Below are 22,279 nucleotides of genomic sequence, written 5' to 3' on the forward strand. Positions count from 1 at the left end.
GAAAAATATAAAAAAATGAAAAAGTACAATAAGCTGGTTGCATAAGTATGCACACTTTTAAACTAATACTTTATTGAAGCACCTTTTAATTTAATTACAGCATTCAGTCTTCTTGGGTACACACCTGCCATCAATTAAAGAGACTCTGATTAACCCCAAATAAAGTTCAGCTGTCCTAGTAGGATTTTCCTGACATTTACTCAGTTTCCTGCTACAGCAAAAGCCGTGGTTCGCAGAGAGCTTAGAAAGCATCAGAGGGATCTCATTGTTGAGAGGTATCAGTCAGGAGAAGGGTACAAAAACATTTCCACAGCATTGGATATACCATGGAATACAGTGAAGACAGTCATCAAAAAGTGGAGAAAATATGGAACAACAGTGATGTTGCAAAGAATTGGACATCCCTCCAAAGTTGATAAAAAGACAAGACAAAAACTGGTCAGGAAGGCTGCCAAGAAACCTGCAGCAACACTGAAGGAGCTGCTGGAATTTCTGACAAGTATTGGTTGTGTCCTACATGTGACAACAATCTCCCGTATTCTCCATGTCTGGACTTTGGGGTAGGGTTGCAAGATGGAAGCCCTTTCTTACACAGAAAAACATCCAGGCCTGGCTAAAACTTACAAAACAATACATCAAGTCTCCCAAAAGCATGTGGGAAAATATGTTATGGTGTGATGAGACTAACGTTGAACTTTTTGGCCACAATCCCAAAAGGTACATTTAGTGCAAAAACAACAGTTCGCATCACCAAAAGAGCACCATCCCCATGGTGAAGCATCTTGGTGGCAGTATTATGGTTTGGGGTTGCTTTTCTTCAGCTGGAACTGGGGCTTTAGTCAAGATGGAGGGAATTATAAACAGTTCCAAATACCTGTCACTTTTGGCCCAAAACCTTTAGGCATCTGCTAGAAAACTGAAGATATAGAGAAATTTTAACTTTTAACATGACAATGACCCCAGGCATACATCCAAATCAACAAAAGAATGGCTTCACCAGAAGAAAATTAAAGTTTTGGAATGGCGCAGCCAGAGCCCAGACCTAAATCCAATAGAAAGTCTGTGGGGTGACCTGAAGAGGGCTGTGCACAAGAGGTGCCCTTGCAATCTGACAGATTTGGAGTGCTTTTGCAAAAAGGAGTGAGCAAATATTGTCAAGTCAAGATGTGCCATGCTGATAGACTCCTACCCAAGAAGATTGATTGCTGTAATTAAATCAAAAAGGTACTTCAAGAAAGTATTAGTTTAAGGGTGTGCACACTTATGCAACCAGCTTATCGTACATTTTTTATGTTTTATATTTTTCCCCCCAACAGATTTGTTTGTTTTTCAGTTGAATTGTACAGGTTATAGGTCACATTAAAGCTGGGAAAAGTTTTGAAATGATTTATTGTGGTCTCATTTTTTTTATCACAAAATCCTGGCATTTTAACAGGGGTGTGTACACTTTTTATATCCACTATATATAAACATTGACAGTTCACCAACATGTTTTTGAAATGTAGGAGGAAGGTAGAGTATGCAGAGAAAATCCATGCAGACACTGGGAAAACATATGTAATTCACAAAATACTGTGACTGGGGGCTAGGACTAAATTTTATTAAAAAAGTAAGTCTGATTTTAATGATGACCTGGAAGTAGTGGCTGTTGGAGGAGAAATGGAAGAAGATGCTGTGTTCAGCTTTAAGGATCAGAAAATTCTGCTCACAAGAGAAAAATAGCCCAGGCAGGGTCACTCACTAATTATAAGTATACCCCTTATAGCTGTATTTGATTGCATTGTAGAATAGAGATACAGAGAGAGTTAAGTTTGGAAAAACCAGCGCAATAATTATTTGTCTTGAGTAGGGCATTTTGTGAGTCACATGAACACATTTCAACTATTCCTCCATTTTTGGGAGGAGTGCAAGCTGTTTAAGGCTTAGATTTTAACTGATTCCTACTCCGTATGTGGTTGGGAGAGATGGTTTTACATTTCATTCCGGCTTGGATGCAAGGTGAAGTTGCATTTTTACGATCTTTTTCAGTTCGTCGTTTGTTCATTAGGCTGAAGTATGCGTACCAGAATTTTGCAATTTTGTACCGTAGAGTGACATGCAGCAACTCCAGCATCATCTAAAGGATCTGGAATAGTTGTACCATCGATTCTACCAGAAAATCCTTTGCATCATGTTGAGATGATTGTTGAAGTTATGTAGTAATTGGTCACTCTTGGCAAATGTCAATACTGGGCCTGATTTGCCCCTACTAGGAGGTGGGTGAGCAAGGGAACATACACTGCAAAATATGGCATTCCTGCTTGCAGGAAGGGTAAACTAATTTAATTCTGTACTAAAGTGTCTGTGAGGGGACTCTCTATTATTGTCTGCCTTTGCTGCTCCTTGACCTGTTTATAAACTAAGCAGTCTGATGATTGAATGTATGGGTTTGGATTTCAGAAATGGAACAAGAAAATCTGTGCATGTGAGCTTGCATACAACTTTCAAATCATTGTAAGTAGTAATGGAAATTCTGCATTCCTGTATGGATGATAAAAGATTCTTTATAAATTTTTGTTAAACTGCTCATGAAAAAGTTCACTTCACTAGATCGATACCTTGAAGTGTAACACCTTTTGTTGTCTTCATCTGTTCCTTCCGTATGTTTTACATCTTTAACACTGTTTGATGTTAGAAAGTCCATTCCTTCATTCTTTCCTGCCTTAAAGATGAAGGACCTATTTGTCTACTACTCCTGTAAAGTTGTTGGAACCCTGGCACGTCGCTTTTAGCATATGGATGATTAAACCCAGTTTTTCTTCCAGACCGAGTCTTGCAAATTTCCTGAGAGTTGGTAGAGGTTGTCAGCATCATTTTCACAAATTGCGAAAGAACTGTTTTATTTAGTCTTTATATCCATCTGTGAAGACTAAATAAAACATATTTTCTAAAATCTGCACCAGTGTCCTTCTTCTGGAGAGGACATATAGATAAGCCATCTGTGGGTCAGACTTGCTTGTATCCCAGTCAAAGACTTGTTTTGTTTGTCTTGAAATCCAGGTTTTTGGATTACAAGTAGAATATCACAAGGTGCCTTCAATCAATGGATTTTTGGTATTCACTATACCAATTGTGAAAATAGATGCAGAAAAATCAAACATAGTAGTTCAAGAAGAAAAAAATAATTGGAATTGTTATACCCCAGTGGTTATAATGTCTTGCATACTGAGAGACGGAAAGTTATAAATTTGCGAGCATAAATGCCACTGGTGTCTTCAGCTTGCCATATTGTCAAACCATTTCTGTACCAAAATTCAAGATGCTCACTCTACAGCAACTTCTTCCCATGCTGGGCAAGGAGTCTTGGCTGGTAACATTGGACCTCAAGGAGGCATACCTGCATGTCCCAATCAGACAAAATTGCAGAAGATACCTCAGATTTCTTGCAGGTTCAACCCATTATCAACACTTGGCGTTGAACCTCAAAATGTGGACAGGTCTACCTCCACTCAAAGTGTCTTCAGACCTTCCTCTTCTTTCTCCATCAAGGCTTTCACTAAGTCTAAAGCATCCATGCACTCTAAGAGACAAGCTACACAGGGCCCATCTCCAGGCCCCATGCCTAAAAAACAGATGCTTAAAATGGCTGAGGATTTAATCAGGGGTTCTCAACCCCCACCGGACAAAAGGCCCAGAGTGGAGGAAGAATCCCCCTCCTCTGATCAGGGCTCCATTATTTCAGAGCACTCTGATGATCAGGAACATTCTTACTCCCCTTTTGAAGACTCTGATGCGGAGGAGTTCATTCCTTCTGTATCCCCCCAGAGGATTACTCATTTGGGGAAACTTTGCACAGCTGCCTCATCAGATTTGCAATATTTGTCCTGGAAAACAGCTTTCCTTCTGGCTATTACCTCAGCTCGTAGAGTTTCAGAACTGCAAGCTCTAATGGCTGTGCAGCCTTTTATCATCTTCCATCAGGACAGAGTTTCCTTACGAACCAACCCGTCCTTTATGCCTAAAGTGGTATCCAGGGTAGCTTTGAATCAGGCCATAGACTTGCCTACCTTTTATCCTAATCCTCAAAACAAACGGGAGAGATTACTACATTCCTTGGACATCCACAGACAACTCCGTTATTATCTGGACAGAACAAAACCTTTCAGAATTTAACTATATTATGTCGTCGGATACTCCGACTCCAGTTTTGCTCTCAGGCCTTGAATGAGCGCAAGGCTAAGCTTATTCTGAAGGGCATTTTGCCATCTAGCTCCTCTAACTGTACCAAGGTTTCTCCCATGGATTACAAGACTAGATCTGAGAAGCCGCACAAGAGGATATCCTCTGCTTCTACCTTGGGCACAGCTCCTGTAGGTTCTCCGGATTTGAAAGTCCCTCGGCTTTTAACCTTCCCAGGTTCCTTGGCACCAGCTTTGGCTCCAACACCTCGGAGCCAATCGTCTTCAGCTTTGACAACTTCAAAGAACACCAGTGCCAAGTATTCCCAATGCTTTTCTTGTTAAAAGAGTACCTTTGAGTAGGATAACTTCTCTCTTTTTCCTGGATACTCCTCCTCACTCCCCAGAGTCCTCCCTTTCTGCCCCTCTGTTCCAGGCCTCTCTGGCTCAGATTTGATATGCAAGGTCATCTTCGCACCAAACCTTGAAGCCATCCTTTGTGGCTTTGTCTGTCTTGTCATCCATGTCAATGAGCAGTATCAAAGAGCCAGATCTTGAGCAGCTGATTTAGTCTTTTTTGCAGGCACAGATGTAATTAGGCCTCATCCTCTTGAGTACGACACACACTCCAGGACCTTCTACTCCATATTTTGAGATTCCTCCTTCTGCCCACTTGGATCAGAGGTCTTGGGAGCTGGTGGAGATTCCACCCTCTGAATTGGTCTGGCAGCCATGCTTGTTTCAGATCTGTCATGTTTCTTGATAAGTTGACTCTGACTTGTTTGGGGCTGACAGCTTCTCAGAGCCATTGGGTTGAAGCTGGAGCATCGGGGGGTCAGTGGTACTGGTGTCTTGTTCATCACTCCCCCTCAAAGCCTTGGCCTTATCTTGGCTCTGGTCTCAATTTTGGTTCTGCGCATGGTTCATGGGGGGGCTTCAGTGCCCTCAGTTGCAGGAGGCCTGCTTCGGCCTCAACCTTCAATGTTGTAGAAAGGATGTTTTCAGTTAGAGCGAAGGGTTGGATATCTCCATCTGGCACCCCCCCTCCATTTTCCATCTGTGCTGCTGACCAGACATCAGGCTGCTCCTGGACAACTTGCATCTAGAGGGCCCCAGTTTACCCCCTTGGAGGAGTTACCCCACTCTCTCATATTCCTCTTCTCATGCTTTGTCGTAGTGTAAGGTTTTGGGGATTTAGGACATTTAACTCTAGTATGCACCTGCAATCCTATGACTTCTCTGTAACCAATAAGAACCCTGAATAAACTTTAAATCCTTCAAATAAGAAACTCCAGGTACTCTCAGCTGCAGGCAATGAATTAATTCAAAAGAGTCCAATATAAATCCAGTGTGGAATCCAATGAAGGAGAAATTCAACAGCACAATAATATTAAATATTTATTAAATAGTAAGCGCTTTCGCGGTTCACCTGACCCAGCAGTCAGGTGAACCACGAAAGCGCTTACTATTTAATAAATATTTGATATTATTGTGCTGTTGAATTTCTCCTTCATTGGATTCCACATTGGATTTATAGTGGACTCTTTTGAATTATTTCATTGCCTGCAGCTGTGAGTGCCTGAAGTTTCTTATTTGAAATATTTATTATATTATTCTCTGGTCACTTCATTCTGGTATCTGGAGTTTGGATTTTATTAAAATTTTAAATCCTCCCTGGTCTGGTGGGACCTTTTGTATAGCTCATGTTGTTGGATGAGGGAGACTGGATGTGTGTATAAATCGCCAGTACTTGCACGTCAGACTAGCCAGTGAGTTCAGGAAACTCCTGAGCTTCAGGGTCTGAGCCAGGCACTATCAGTTCTGAGTTGTTCCGTTTGTTCTCAGCATAGCCCCAAGGGTATTTACCAGTTGTGTGGTGGCTGCAGTAGCCCGTCTCAAGCTGAAGGGCATTTCCTTACCTAGATAACTGGTTCCTTGCAACCACAAGAAGGAAGTCACTAATCAGAACAAAGAATGACTTACTTTAGCTGTTTACAACCTTTGATATCACCATGAACACTGTGAAGTCGTAGCATATGAGCTATCACAAGCAGAGCTTTGTCATTTATGACCTGAACATCTGGATTTATGTAGTCAGTCTTCCAACAAGTAGAATTACTATCATTCGTTAAACTGTCTGTTGTCTGCTCATGTTCCTCCAAACTGACAGCTGCTCTTTGTCTCATGGTTTTGAGTGTAACGGCAGCAACAATCTTCTTGGTTCCCTGTGCAAGATACAAGATGAAGATACTTTAGTGTACATTCATATTCTAGTGGAATCAGAACTTGGCCACAATTTCACCTCTGATTCCATTGATTGATTGCTAGGACACACATACGCACAAAACTATGGACAATTTAGATTCACCAGTCCACCTACCATATGTCTTTGGGATGTGGGAGAATGGAGTACCTGAGAGAAAAAACACACTCAAACACAGGGAGGACATCCAGACCCTGCCTGTAAGCATTCTGGCTGATAAACCGGAAAACCCCTTGCTCAAGGTTGTCTGTGCCACTCCCCTTTATTCTGTACTTTTCATTAAATGCAGCTTGCCCTACTTGTTGCCTTTGGATTTCAAAACCTGTGCTTGTACTTTAATGTGTTTGTGGTTATTATAATCCTGTCATTTGATTTATCTTTTTCTGGTATATGATCTATTGCTGCTTGATTATCTGTCGTAATATTACTAGAAATGTAATACTTCACAGCCTGTAGCCAATAATCTTGAGTGCAAAACAGTGTACCATGACCCTGGCCCAGGTCACATCTAAAAAAAGTAATTTTCTAGCCAGCTATCACATAAATAATAAATCTTAAAGCAGTGAACTGCAAACTTGAGACTTTCAGTCTAGATTTAGTGACATTTTGATTAATAGTAAGACAGTACTTTCATATTGGGTATATTAATACCTTGTGGTCTGAACTTCTGTAAGTGTTATATCTGGTATCTTTTTGCTTTGTTTCAGTGTTATATCTGGTATCTTTTTGCTTTGTTTCAGATGTTCCAGCTGACCAGAAGATTTTGTTATATCAGCATTATGGCGAAGAGTAAAAGAAAGATGTGAATGTTTAATAATGTCTGCTTCTGAGGCCACTGTGGCCTTGTGCCAGGAAGGCACCCACTGTTTAACTAGTGGAGACCTAGCTCTAGCCACAGCATACTACACAGCAGCCTTTAGCTGCAATGCAACTGCCACTGTCGAGCATATCAGATCTCTGGGTAGATCACAAGAAGAAAGACTCATAGCCACTTTGGAGAAATGGTGTGTAGGCCAAAGCAGAATTCCTAAGATACCTGTAGACAAAATGGTCAGTGGTGCCCCAAACAGTGGCATTGCTGCTGTTTTTTTGTCTACACTAAGCCCAAATAATCTGGCTTCCTCTTTCTTTAAGATGAATACCCTTATAAAAGCTGAACGGTTTGAAGATGTGATCAGCCGATGCAACTTATTGCTGAATATCCACCCAAAGCATTCAGTAGAGCTACTTCTCACCAGGGGACTAGCATGGGTACTGTCAGAGACACATTCAAGAAATGGTGTTGTGGACTACATACAAGCCTTTGTTAAACAAGCGAGTGAGACAGTGGAGTTTGTGTGCACCCGACAGAAGGAATATACATCACAAGTTACACAAGCTTTCCGCAACTATATTGCCTTACATGAAAACAGTAGTGAGAGTGGGCCTTCTGACAGTATGCTTAATGAATGCTACAGGTTTTTGACTGCTGTATCACCCCAAGATATTCGAATGTATAAAATGCAGGCTGCTTACTTGTTTGAAAAGTGCAGATTTGATGAGTGTGTAGCAGTTTATGCTAAAGCCATTGCTATTTCTTCTGATTCCACCAAGAATAAACCAGACCTAACAGCATGCCTTCTGGTAGATAGGGCAGCAGCTTATTTCTCCATAGGCAGTCGCACAAAGGACATGATCCAGGATCTGACTGAAGCATTTGAAAGAAGTCCTGTTGAGGCAAAGAGGCATTTTGAGGAACTTTTTATGCCACAGAATGCTGGACTGATTGTAGATCAGGTAAGAGGACAGATTGAAGCTGACTTTTCTACCTATAGAGAAGCAGTGCGAAATCGCTCTGATCTGAGGTCCAGTAGTGATTCTGAAATGCTGTCTACCATAGTCCATGCTCTTCAGTTTTTGATTTACATCAGTCAAAATGTTTTCAAGCGAGAGCTGAGCATCCGGCTTGCTGACTGCAAGTTGCTCTCTGGGGATTTTAAAAGTGCTTTGGAGATCTGTAGCCATCTATTGGCATCTGATCAAAAGACCTACCAGAACACCCTCCTGGCCATACGTGGGTTTTGCTATTTACATGCTGGTGACAATCAAAATGCCCTGATGGACTTCCAAAAAATATTTGAACATGAATCTCCACATCCAAATAGCTGTGTTAAAGCACTGTGTGGAAGAGGTCTTGTCAGGATGTTAAGGGGGAGCTCATACTTGACAGCTGTGGACTATGTTACAGCCAGCAGGCTGAAGCTGGATGAAACTGTTCTTACAACAAAGTCATATGTGCCATGGAACCATAGAGGTCTTCTTTTAAAAGTCCTACAGGAAGAAGGGCAAAAAATGCTGCAGAAAAAGACTACAAACCAAGCACCCAGTCCTTGCCAGAAAAGAAAAAACCCTGTTGAGCTGAATGGATTGTCATTCAAGGAAGGGTATGGCATTTGTTTTCTTTCTTCATATCAAGGTGTAATAAATTAAGCTATTTCTTCAATTTAATAAGTTAATGTACATAGCCAGTCAACCAGTACAGCATGTATTTTTGCTTAGGATGCTAACGCCCCAGGTAGAGAAGTTGGCCTTAGACATTGAAATTAAGTGATGTGATAGAGCATGGTGTAGCAATTCCTAATCATGGGAAGAAGGGTTCATGGCTATATATTATGGTCACCAGGGTCTTTATAATCAGTACAGCCTAACCCAATTGTGTCCCTGTGTATCATGGACATTTTTTAGGAGGGGGCTATCATACCTGTCAACCTCTCAGATCAAGAAATCTGGACAAAGCCATAAATAATGGTGGGACAATGGACAAAGCCATAAATAATGGTGGGACAAAGGCCCAAAGATAGGAACACTTTTTAAATAATCTTCTTAAAAAAAATGTAGAAAGTGGATGCAATAGCAGGTTTTGCATTAACATGAATTTTCTGAAGTTTATTAAGTCTAAAAGTCAAATATCTGTTGATATTTTGTGACTTCAGTCCTCAACGATTTGTCAGAGATTAGCCAGAAAAACAAAATGTTGAGGAACAGAATGAAAATATGAGGCAAAAATCTGGACATTCTGTGAAAATCTGGACAGTTGAGAGGTATGGGGGATATGTTATGAAGTTTCTAGAGGTTATGTTAGGGTATGTAAGTTTGGACATAACTGCCTCTTTCTATCGGAGATATGAGGGTCAGACCCAAGATGAAATTCCAGTTTGCTGTCCACTGGTCAAGACTATGCTTTAGTAAGGTTAGGGATGGACTTTGCTTCATAATGGGTAAGGATCCTGTTCCAGAGCATGGGGATCCTCTGAGAAATATGTCTGTCTCACCAACATGTCTTATTTATGTCGCAAGCAAAATTTAAACCCTAGGAAATTATGCTATCCATGTCATTATTGATCACGGATGGGTCACGGATCCAACCTTCGGATGCGAGCTGGCAAAGTGAGAGGCAGCTCCTGAGCTCAAGCTCCTCCCTTCTCCTCACTTCCTACTACCCATAATCCTCAGATCTCATTTGCCACGGTCGTGAATGGTTGGTTCCTGAGCGCGGGCAAGCCTAAAGATAAGTATTACCTTTTTTAAAGGGTTTTTCAGTCCTTTCCCAATTTTAGTGTGAGCATTTCTCTAGTGGGTTTTTTGTTAGTGTAGTTTTTTAGAGTTAGGCTTCCTTCCCCCCTCTAGTTGTCTCTGGCGTTAGGTCTCTTCCTGCCCTTTTCTCTTCTGTCTCCTTTCCCTGTGAGACGTGTGTGTGTGGAGTGTGCTGGTATGACTGAAAACTCTATGGGCTTCAAACGCTGCTCCTCATGCAGTTGCAAGCTGGCCCCTGCAGACACGTATGAGGAGTGCGTCTATTGTCTAGGAGAGCCCCACTTAGAGGTTGAATGTGACATTTGTGATTCAACCCACGTGCTTTCCTAGACCGTAGGAAAAAGTTGTTACTTAAGGGCTAGCCTCAGGGGGTTCTTTGGTTTTGGGATCCTCCTCGAAGGCATCCCCTGATCCCAAGAGGAAACATTCCTCTAGGGATCACTCTTCTAAACGGTCCAGGCTCTCGGATCCAAGTGCTCTGGATCAGAGTCCAGCCTCAGGGGCTTCAGCTCCGGGTGCTTTGGCTCCGAGAGCCTCGTCATCTAAGGCCAGATCTGAACCCTGTAAGATTGGCAGGGTCTTGGATCCGACTGAAGGGACCAGGTCCCCATCAGATCCGATAGGTCAACAACAGACCAGCTCGGATCTGTAGGCTCTGTCCTCTGCTCAGGCTCCATCGGCAACGACTGAGACAGTCATCATGGTAGACTCCTCAGTCCGATCCCGGTCCTTGGATCCGAAGAGGTCCAGCAAGTCCACTTCTAGGGACTATAGCCTGTTCACCCACTTGGGTCACTCCTCTGTTTCCTCTAGGTCCACCAGAAGTTTGCTCCCCTCTGATATGGACCAAATGATGAGGAGTTTCCTCAAAGCCCAAATGGAAATGGGTTTACACCCTTCCCCTAGTCATGTGCTTAGGGATCCTTCTCCCACCCCCATGCTCCTCTCTCCCTGACTGACTCCTGAGAGTTTGGTGCCCCAGGTTCAGGGCTTGTTGGAGTGTCAGTTGGCATCAGGAAGTACTCCTACTCCCATGCCACCTGGGTCCCTGGTGGCGTCGGTCTTACCTCATGCCCCAGATGTCCACCCCAGGCCCCCGGGGATGGGTTTGGGTCCAGAGTTTTTGGATTGTTCTCTTTCCTTGGGGGCTTCAGCCTTGGACAGCTTGGAACCGATATCGTCCAACGATCTGGGCACTGGGGCAGGTTCCACCCTCCTCCCCATGTGGACTTGGCCAGTGGGGAGAGGGAGGACAGAGCTTCATCCAGTCCCTCAGCCTTTCAGGCAATAGAGAGGACCATGTCTGGTTGGTTGGCTTCCTCCTTCTCAGCTCTGTACCCTATGTTACCTGGTTCCATTTTGGGTGACGAGTCCTCATCTTTGGCCCAGAGTCACCCACCCCGAGATAGCCTTCAGAGGGGAGTTACCTCCTTGCGGTCCCCTCCTCCTCAGAGTTCTCCCCTGAGCCCCCGGCAGAGGAGCCTCCTTGGAAGAGGTTGTGCGGGAGGAGGCACCTTGACTCCCTATGGGAGTGTCTTGCAGATGACACAGACTTCAGTGAAGAGGACGGGTCCCCCAGACTTCTGCCGGAGAAGATGTCCTTTGGTGACATCCTGGAAATCCTTAAGGAGCGGGGCATTTGGTCTTCCTAAACCCCATCCTCCATGATGTCCTTGTTCTTGAAGGCATTCAGGGCATGCCCATCTACCTCCTGGTGCCCCCCCCCCCCCACTGACAAGTTGGTCCAGCTCGTGGCCAGCAGGACATGGAAGGAGTTGGACACAGTGGAACCGGTGCCAAAGGGAGCAGACAAATTCCTTAGCCCCCCCCCCCCAAAGAGATGCCCGTCTGGAGAAAAGGTGTACCGGTGGATGCTATTCTGGTTGTCGCAGCCACCAAAAAGGAGCTCGCGGAACAGAGCTCCTCAGTCAATCCCCCTAACAGGGAGTCTAGTGTGATAGATTGATTAGGGAAGCCCATTTATACCTTGGCCACTTTTGGACTGAGGACAGCTAACTACATGTCACATTTCACCTGTCTGCAAAGGGAATTGGTGTTGGAGCTCTCCACTTCCCTTTCAGAGTTATTACCTCCGGAGAGCTTGAAGACAGTTTCTCCGAAGCTCACTTCTTTCACCTCCATAGCCAGTGCTTTGATGAGGCTGATCTCAAACTTGGTAAAGGCCACCTCTCGAGCATCAGGTACAGGCATTGCCATCAGGCGCCATGGCTGGATCCGCCTATGTAGATTTGCGGACAACTTCAAGGCAGCTTTCAGTAATGTCCCTTTTGATGGGTCCACCCTCTTTGGTCCCTCAGTCAGAGACTTTGACCCACAGTGAGCAGGAGGGTAAGACATTGTCGGCTGTTGGGATCAAGTTTGCTACTCCCCAATGGTCCTTTTCTAAGACTCAGAGGGGCAGTAAGATACTGTGGTTCTGCAAGTTGCAGTCTTCCTTCCCAGATGCTCCACAGGATTCCCCCTCTTCTGGTCCGGGGAGGGGGTTCAACAACAGGTGCTGCCCTAGAGGCAAAGGGGGTCCGCAAAATCAGGGATTCTGCGAGCCTTTCTCAGAAAAGCCCTAGCAGCTCCCCTGAAGTGCTGACCGACTACCCTACCCTAGAGGCAGTCGGGGGTCAGATATCCCTGCACCAGCTGGCCTTGGCTACTATCTCCTCAGAGCGGTGGATGCTGAACATTGTATCCAAAGGTTACGTCATTCTGTTAGATTCCCCACCACCACCACAGAAGTCACTCCCAGATGTCTCACCCCACCAAAGGGAGTTGGCGCTCATAGAGGTCTACGACCTCCTGCAAAAAAGGGCCATCCAAAAGGTCCCAACAGGACAGCAAGGATTCGGAACTTACTCTCGCTTCTTTTTAATGCCAAAATGAACAGGAGACCTGCGTCCCATCCTGGACCTCAGTTGGCTGAACCTGTCAGTCCAGAAGTCGAAGTTCTGGATGGTCACTGTTCAGTCCATTCTGCGCACGGACAACTGGATTTGCTCCATAGAGCTCAAAAACGCATACTATCACCAAAATAAATAGACAGATACTCAAGGAGATTGCTCCACTTCCGTCTGGGGGCCAATCACTATCAGTTCAGGGCCCTGCCCTTTGGTTTCACCTCAGCCCCCCCCCCCCCCCCGAGTGGTCACCAAATGTATGGCAGTGGTCGCAGCCCATCTCAGGCTGCAGGGATTTCAGGTCTTCCCATACCTGGACGATTGGCTCTGTACGGGCCCATAAATCATCTTCTTCTTCAAGCTGTGGACTTCACCCTAAATCTTTTTCAAGACCTAAGGATTACAGTGAATTTTCCGAAGTCGCACCTTTCCCCTTGTCAAAGACTAGAATTCATAGGGATGGTTCTCGACATGGTGTCAGAGACAGCAGCCCTTTCTCTCAGCAGAGTAGCTACCATCCAGCAGCAAGTCTGCTCCGTTTTGGAATGGGATCGAGTCCCAGCCCATCTCGTTCTTCAAGTTCTGGGGTCAATGGCTGTGTCCATCCAATTGGTTCCCCTGGCCAGGCCAGGATCCACATGTGAGTGCTCCATGGACTCTGGCAGTACAATGGTCTCCTTGTCTTTTTCCTGTATCTTACTTTATCCGTATTTACAAGGTCTGCAAGCTTCACCTGTCTTGGTGGGTTCAGACCCAGGATCTCCTGTTAGGGAGACCCTTTTGCCTTCCTCTGTCCCAAGCCACAGTGACCACGGACACCTCCCTGTTGGAGTGGGGGGGGGGCATTTTCTGGGAAGGATAGTCCAAGGCATGTGGACCCCGTCAGAAACCAAGTTACACATCAATGTCCTCGAGATGAGAACAGTCCTCCTGACGTTGAAAGCCTTCCAGGACTTCCTCCCTCTCGGGATGGTAACTGTTCAAACAGACAACATGGCAGTGGTCTTGTATGTCAGCTAACAGGGGGGAGCATGATCTTACCCTCTGTTGAAGTGAACACAGTAATTAGGACTGTCCATAGAGATCCATGAGATATAACAGAAGTAAACTGAATATATTACTGTGCTGCTAAATTAATAACTGATAAAGTTCTACTACAGGAACACAGGGTATCGAGGGGAAAAAAGGGGGTGAAAGCAAATACCATCATGGAAATATCGGATAAAGAAAACTATAAAGCAGCTAAGACAAGAAGTGTCATTGGTAGAAGATTATAGAAGAGGGAATAGATCAACAAAAATACTAAGAAAGATAGATGTGATAAAAGCAATGTGCAGTATTAGAACAGACCAGGATCTGCTATGCACTATTGGAGATAACAAATAAAAATTTCAAAACAGGCAGAAAGACTTGGAAGATATAAAGATAAATATAAGGGGAAAGCACAACATAAGCAATTTATTGATGAACCAAAAAAGTTTTCATTACAGTAACCATGAAACAGTGGCAGATCACTTTGCAATTAAGCCATGATAAATGACAGATTATTATCCCAGGGATAAAAATTCAACGAGGGATATTCCAGTGTGACTCTTTGTCACAGTTGCTATTCTGCCTTGCCATTAATCTATTAAGCTGTTTACTTAACAGCTTAGGCCATGGCTACAATTTGGCTCCTAGAAAACAACGAAGTCTAATGACTTCTCATCTTCTATTTGTCGATGATTTAAAACTCTATAGCTCATCAGATGAGGAACTGAAAGCACAGCTGCAGGTTTTGGAGTGATTGACTGGCCCCAAAAAGAGTTGGATAGACTGGATATTAAAACAAGAAGGATGCTTCATGCTTACCGAATAATTTATAGAAATCAATGTATACCAAGATTATATATTCCCCATTCCAAAGGAAGGATGGGCCTCCTTGAAATTGATTACATGTATAGATCTTCAATTCTGGGAATCCACACATTTACTGACCTCACAAGATCCGAATGTAGTGAAAGTTTTGAAACATGAGGAGAATAAATCTAAGATGACATCTTTGCTTAATTTTGCAGAAGCATATCAACGTCAAGCAGGAATGAAAATCAAACCAGAAGTGGATAAAAACCAGGCAGCAACTGAATGTGCCAAAAAAACAAAAGAAAGAATATAAGGTGAAGGAGCAGATGAGAAGGCAAGAAATGTGGAAAAAACATAAATATAGTTGCAAGTATAGAAAACTTCAGGAAGAGCCTGATGTTGATTAAGAACGAATGCAGGAATAGTTAAGGAGAGGTGAATTCAAACCAAGAAATGAAAGGTTATTATTGGCAGCCCAAGATAGTGGGCTACATACACTCTGGTTTACAAAGTCCATTGAACATGTGGGAGAAACTGACTCTAGGTTTTGCAAACTGAATTGGAAACAAGTCACACGGCTTGTTGCTGGTTGCGATACACTAATGGCAGGGGGACTGTATACTGAAAGGCATAATAATGTGGTGAGACTGTTGCACTGGAGATTGTGCAAACATTATGGTATCAAAGTGGCTGAAAAACACTGGAAACAGGAGCCACAAAGAATCATAGAAAAGTATGAAGTTTATATCACATGGGATCACCCAATACCTACAGCTCAAAAGATAGATGCTAGAAAACCAGATATAGTGGTCCAAGAAAAGAAGACAAAAGTAGCATTGATTATTGAAATCGCCACACCCAGTGACTACAGTGTCTTGCATACAGAGAGAGACACAAAGTCATAAAATACCTGGATCTGCAGGCAGAAACGAGAGCCATGTGGAAGAAAGATACCCAGACAGTTCCAATAGTAGTAGGAGCAACGGGTCTTATAAAAAAGAATTTACAATTGTATTTAGATATGTTACCAATTCATGTAACACCGTACGAATTGCAGGAGGAGTCATTACTGGGCACATTGCGGGTGCTGCGAAGAGCACTTTTGGCTGACATCAAAGAGTGAAACAATACTAATTTCATGAATTTTAATCATACTTTGATTTAAGAATGGGGTCCATTCCCATCATGGTATTAGAAACCCAAAAGACTATGAGAAATTAAAAACAACAGAGAAGCCATGAGAGTTTGGGAATGGGCGATAGCCTCAGGCTGCTTTCTCCTTGCAATGCACATCCCTGGCAAATCCAACATTCTAGCGGACAAGCTGAGTCCTCACGAGTGGCCCCTGAATCAGTCAGTAGTGAACCGGATCTTCAGCAGATGGGGGTCCCTGTGCTGTGATCTGTTTATGTCTCGGAACAGTCACAAGTGCAGCACCTTTTTTGCCCTGATCCCCCCTCTGGGGAAAACCCCAAGGAGGCTCTGATTCACGATTGGCTGCTGAGTCTCCTTTATGCTTATCCTCCTCTTCCTCTGATTCCCAAAGTTTTGCAGAAAGCCTGGTTCCTGAAGGCTCAACTCATCTTCATTGCCCCCTTTTGGCCTGAACAGACATGGTTCTCCCTTCTCTGGTTTCATCTGAAATATCCGCCTTGAATATTAGATCCAACTGTGGATCTTATCCCCCCCCAAATGAAGTCCTTGAAACTGACAACCTGGTTCCTCCAGTTCCAGTGATAATCAGCCAAACAAAGTTACCTTCCCTGTTGAAGGATATTATTTTGGCTTCCCAGAAGCCATCTACCAAGAAAGTCTACCTCAGCAACTGAAAGAGATTTTCTATTTGGGCTTGTCAGAGGGATATAGATCCCTTTTCAGCCCCCATGTAGGCTATCTTGTCCTTCTTGTCTTTCCTCTTTCATCAAGGGGCTAGTTTTTTCTACGATAAAACTTCTGCTGGTGGCGATATCCAACTTCATCTGGATGTTAGCCCATTTTTTTCTTCAAGATTATATAAAGCATTCCTAAAGGGAGTGTTCTTACTTTGCCCTCCCTTGAAGGATCCTTCTCTTCCGTGGGATCTTTCCTTGGTACTGCAGTCTTTGACCCTTCCTTTGTTTGAACCTGCTGCAACTTGTGATATCAAGTTCTTGTCTTGGAAGATGCCCTTTTTAGTTGCTATCACTTCCACCAAAAGAGTTTCTGAATTGCAAGCCCTCTTTATAAAACCCCCTTTTTATGGTTTTCCATAAGGACAGGGTTTCCATTAGAAACGGTCCTTTTTTTGTTCCCAAGGCAGCTTTGGAAAATGACCTGAACCAGTGTATTCAGCTTCTAGTTTTTTCCCCAGTTATTCTAACAACGATGAGTATTGCATTGCTTAGATGTGCATAGACAGCTGCATTTCTATCTAAACAGAACTGAAGAATTTTGAAGATTTGACCAACTATTTGTAGCATTTTCTCAGGTCAGGAGAAGCAAGGCCTTATCCAAAGTCTCCCTCTCTTGTTGGATTATTTCCTGCATAGGGCACATCTATCAGCTCTATAACAAAGATCTTCCCAGACCTCTTAAAGCCCACTCTACTAGGTCTGTAACTACTTCCTCTGCAGTCTGGGCTGGGATATCATTGGATGATATTTCTACTGCAGCCACTTGGTCAAGTCCACATACTTTTGTGACACGCTATAAATTGGATCTTGTGTCTAGGGGTAAGGCCATCCTTTGTTTCTGCTATGCTCCAGCATGTCCTTCCTTGAGGCTTCCCAATTTTAGGTAGCTGGGGACTCTGACCCATCTGTGATTTAATAATGACATGGATGGCATCAGATACAGAGTTATGTACTCACCATAACTTGGCATCTGTGCTATCCAGTGTCATTATTCATCACGTTTCCACCCAGCTTTCCCCCTCTTTGTGGTGACCAAAGGAAGATTGGAGGTGTTGTGTGCAGTGGCAGTATGTGTTTTCTGAATAATCTAGGTCCCTGTAAGGGACAGTCCCTTAGCAAACTCGTTCCGAGGATTATGGCTAGTAAGAAGTGAAGAGAAGGGAGGTGCTTGAGCTCAGAGCTGCTGCTCACTTTGCCAGCTCGGATCCAAGGGTCAGATCCGTGACCATCCTTGAAGAATAATGACACCGGATAGCACAGATGCCAAGTTATGGTGAGTACACAACTCTTTATCTAGTGGCTCTGATGCTGGCCATTTTGCAGATGTGCAAAAGGTCATGAGGATGCCTTGTACGCCAGGTATAGATCACCTCTCATTAACCTGTAGGACACCAAGTATAGCGACAGTGTTTTAAGGTGATCCATATATGAGAATTTGTTTATACCCTGGATTCTCCATGTAAGGAACCTTTGTGGACAATTCCAACTGTTGCATATATCTAGTCAGGTAGATACTAAAGTGGGCATTATACTCCATGATGGCTCTGATAAAAAACAGATAAAGTGGCACATGCCAGTTCTTAAAAGTTGGGCGACATAGAATGATTTTTCTTATTGCCTTGGCCACATGTTGGTTAAAGGGCAGATTAATGTTTGCATATGTTCTCAGATCCCTGCCTACCATGTCAACTATTAGGAGTGTCTTATTGATGGAGCAATTAGCCTGTGTGGCAATTTTCCCAAAAAGCATTATAATGCATTTCTTGGCATTGCGTTTTAATCTGTGACTTTGGCACTGGTCATTTGTCTATGTTAGACAATCCTGTAAGATGTTTGTGTAATGAGGGGAATTTATGATGGCTCCCAGTTTGTGGTCATCTGTGAACTTGGTCCTACAAAGGCCCTTGACATTAATCTTTATCTCTGAGAAGTAGCTATGGTCCCATTGTGGAGCCCTGAGGTACCCCACTGGTGACTTATCTCTAAGTGGAGGTGGTCTCACTGGTCCTAACTTCCTTGATTCTGTCTGTGAGCCAGCTGGCAATCCAGCAATTTATGTAGGGGTTTATAGCCAGTTCTGTGAGTTTGTCAGCTATGTCTGAGTGAGGTATTATATTAAATGCCTATGCCAGGTCCTGGTGTGTGGTATACACTGTTTTCCCCCTCATTCATTACCTTGGTGACTTTCTCAAGCATGTCCAGCAGGTTTAGTAGGCACAGTCTTCCCCTTAACAAAGCCAAACTAGGTTGGGTCCAGTGTCTGAAGGTTGCCCATATCTTTGTTGATCATTTTCATGGTAATTCGTTCCATAGTTTTGCATATCAGACTGTTAAGACTAATAAGTCTGTAGTTTCTGGGGTTTACTGATGTTCCACCCTTGTGAAGTGGGATAACCATTAAAAGCCTGTTTTGAGGCTGTAGTTGTAGTGTGACTTAAGTGGTCCTGATAGGTCGTGATTCAAACTGTTTTGGAGTATCCAGGGATATTGTCGGGACCTATTGAGACTGTGTTTCTGGCCTTAGCAAGTGCCACAGAACCTGCTCCTTGTTAATAGTTGGGGATTATGCTAGTAGATTTTTCATGAGAGAGGCAGGGGTGGAGTCAGGGTTGAAGTTTAAATTTAATTTGTCAACCAGCAAATTTGCTGTGAAGCTGTGATTGGTGAAGATGGAACCATTGTCCACCAATTTGACACATTGCTGCAGGCTGCCTTTTCGGACATGGCTATAAAAGGCCTTACTTGCAGTTGTCTTTAGCCTGAGAGGCTATTTTAACCTCACAATTGGCCTTGTTAGATGTATTTATTTTCCTATTTAATTTAATTAGAAAGTTCTTATCATTATGAGAGTTGCTGTTCCTGGTTTTAGCCATAACCTTTTTACCTTTTGTTATATAACCTATTAAGATTAGGATTCCACCAGTGTGGTTTGTTTTAGAAGTTTGCTTTGGGCTTACTTCTAGTAGGTACAGGAGCCTCTATGTAGCCATTTACATGGTTGTACAAGGTCTCTGTGAACAATCCCACATAGGCTGCTGTGAACTCAAGGCTGGGAGGGACACTGAATTTTGATAGACTATAGCTTAATGGGATGTAGTTTGTTTTAGAATTGGTCCTAGCTGTTGCAGGATTTGCTGGGGTTACCAAGCTGATTTTTATTTTGAAGGAGACAGCTTTGTGGCCAACTTCACCAGTGGTGTCTGAGCCATGGCCTCAAGCTCAATGCCAAAAAGTGCAGTGTCATCCCCTTTGGTAAAAACTCTGTACCCATGAACTACCACATAGGCAGCAATCTACTTAACACTGAATGCGTGATACATTGCCACAGTAGTCAGGAAGTCCTTCTACGTGGCACACCTCATCATAAAAGGGTTCTCATCCAGGAAAAAAGAGGTCATAGTTCTCCTCTACTCGTCACTAATTAGACCCATTATAGAGTACAACGCCCCTTTTGGAAATTACCTCACACAACATCTGCAGAAGCTGGAAAGGCCACAGAAGTACCTCACAAAGAGGATTACTGGCCTCAAACAAATGCCCTACACTGACTGCCTCAGAAAACTCCAGCTTTACTCCATAGCATATCACCTACTCCGAGGTGATCTCTGCCTAACATATAAAGCTTTGTCAAACCCAGAGCTGTTCGACATGCTACACCTAAAGAAATCCCTCCGAGCTACACGGTCTAGGGACCTAAACCTTGTCACCACAATAAACAGGACACACTGGAGGGATAGATTCCTGTCCCAGAGACTTCCTATGCTCTGAAACAAGCTACCCATCTATGTCAAGCAAAGTTCTTTATTAGCGCTCTTCAAGAAAAATCTTGATGAGTGGATGGGAAATAGGAAATACACCCCAGGGATCACTTCTGTGTCTCTGCTGGACAGTGGCACAGGAAAATAACTTTCTTGGGTGGCGTAAGCTATGTAACCTTGCTGGCTAGGCTTACGTAGGCCCTTGGGCCAATAGCTTAGTACCTACCTATGAACCTATGAGAACATGACATTAGGGGTGGTGCAATGCTCTACCATATGCGTGAGTACCAGGTCCAGGATATTTCAACCTTTGGTGGGTGTGAGTACTGTCTGGTCAAGAGTATTTGTGTTAATAAATTCCAGGAATTGTTTTGCCTGTGAGTACAAGGCAGTGTGTGTTTCCCAGTCTGTAAAGAAGTAGTTAAAGCCTCCCATGAATATAGTATGTATTTAATGGTGAATATCTCCAATAGGTCTTGGTATGAACTATAGGATTCTAGGGAGACAGAGGGAGGTCTATAGCTTACTTGGATATGGTATGGAACTTTGTCTGTGGTGATTTGCTCATGGATAAATTCAAGGGCACCAACCTAGAGTTATGCTTGTTGATATAATAGATTGAGACCCCACCTTTTGTCCCTGTCTCTACAGCTGATAGTCTACATCTGTGGAAGACACTGAAACATTGCACTGCCAGAATACTTTCTACCAATTTAAACCATGTCTTAGTAATGGCACAGATGTGTTTGTACTCTAGAGTGATGAGAGCTTGTAGGGTATGGAGTTTCTTGTTTAGGTTCCTAGCCTTGAGCAGTAACACCTTTATGTTTCTTTGGGTTTTATTTGCTGTGTCAGTAGGTATGTCAATTCAGTATTGCCTAAAAAGACTCTAAAGGATGGATAAACATTTAGCCAATATTTGGGGAGACAGGTGCAGACCATCCTTTGAAAAGGAAAGTGGTTTGTTAACCATGTCCTCCCGTACTGACAAATATTGAACCACCCTGGGATGACATCAGAAACTATTTATGTATTTATTTATTTATACGTTACATTTGTTGACCGTGAAAGCCTGACTAGGACAGAGCCTATTTTCAGTGGAGGCCCGGCGAGAAACGCTCCAGATGCATGTCTTTCGAATAAGGGAGGAAACCGGAGCACCCAGAGGAAACCCACACAAACACAGAGAGGACATGCAGACTCCTAACAGAAGGTATCCCAGTCGTAATCGAACCGGAGGACCTCTTGCTATGAGGTGACAATGTTAACCACTGCACCACTGCGCTACCCAATAGCCAATTATTGAAGTCAATCATCTTTTGTTCATACTATAGCATTATCTTTGGTGAATGGAGAATTATGCTCAGTGCAAGGCACATTCATGCCTGAAACACATATTCAGAGTGATCAACAATATCTGTATATAGTCCAGGTCATCAACACCCATATGGACTATGATAGAATCTTACTGGTACCTTGGTACCTGTGGTGTAGTGACTTGAGTGCATGCTTAAGTTGGCGGATCCTGGGTTCAGATAAGCAAGTAATCGTTATCCCCGACTTGTTCAGTCTGGTGAGTGTAGCATCTGTGTATCATACAGTGGAGTCTCCTATGACAAGAATCCTAGATAATTTGTTTGCTTGCCTTATGGGCTTTGCTCTTGGGGTTCTGCTAGGTGTAGGCATATGTGTGGTGTTTGTTATTGCTTTTGGTGATTGATTTACAGATTGCTGAGGTTAGGCGTGGCCATTTATAGACTTAGGAGGTCTTTGAGGTTTGGGAAGATTGATTTTTTAGTGTCTCAGTATAAGTTGGCCTATGTATGTGGTGAACACTATGTGTGGTGGATGTAGTGTGTGTGTTCTTGACAACCTTGTTTGTATG

The 22,279-nt window shown here is 43.5% G+C and overlaps 1 protein-coding gene across 1 annotated transcript in view; it reads left to right on the forward strand.

Annotated features, from left to right (window-relative positions):
- Positions 1 to 22,279, forward strand: part of TTC34 (tetratricopeptide repeat domain 34) — a 1,443,441-nt gene that overhangs the window by 451,920 nt on the left and 969,242 nt on the right. The window contains exon 2 of the mRNA XM_044062977.1: positions 7,161 to 8,843. Coding sequence (XP_043918912.1) covers positions 7,237 to 8,843 — 1,607 coding nt within the window. The 5' untranslated portion in view covers positions 7,161 to 7,236. The remainder of the gene's footprint in view (positions 1 to 7,160; positions 8,844 to 22,279) is intronic.

This window comes from Protopterus annectens, chromosome 2.part1 (assembly GCF_019279795.1).
Source record: "Protopterus annectens isolate FY-2018-M chromosome 2.part1, PAN1.0, whole genome shotgun sequence".
In the NCBI taxonomy this organism is placed as follows: Eukaryota; Metazoa; Chordata; order Ceratodontiformes; family Protopteridae; genus Protopterus; species Protopterus annectens.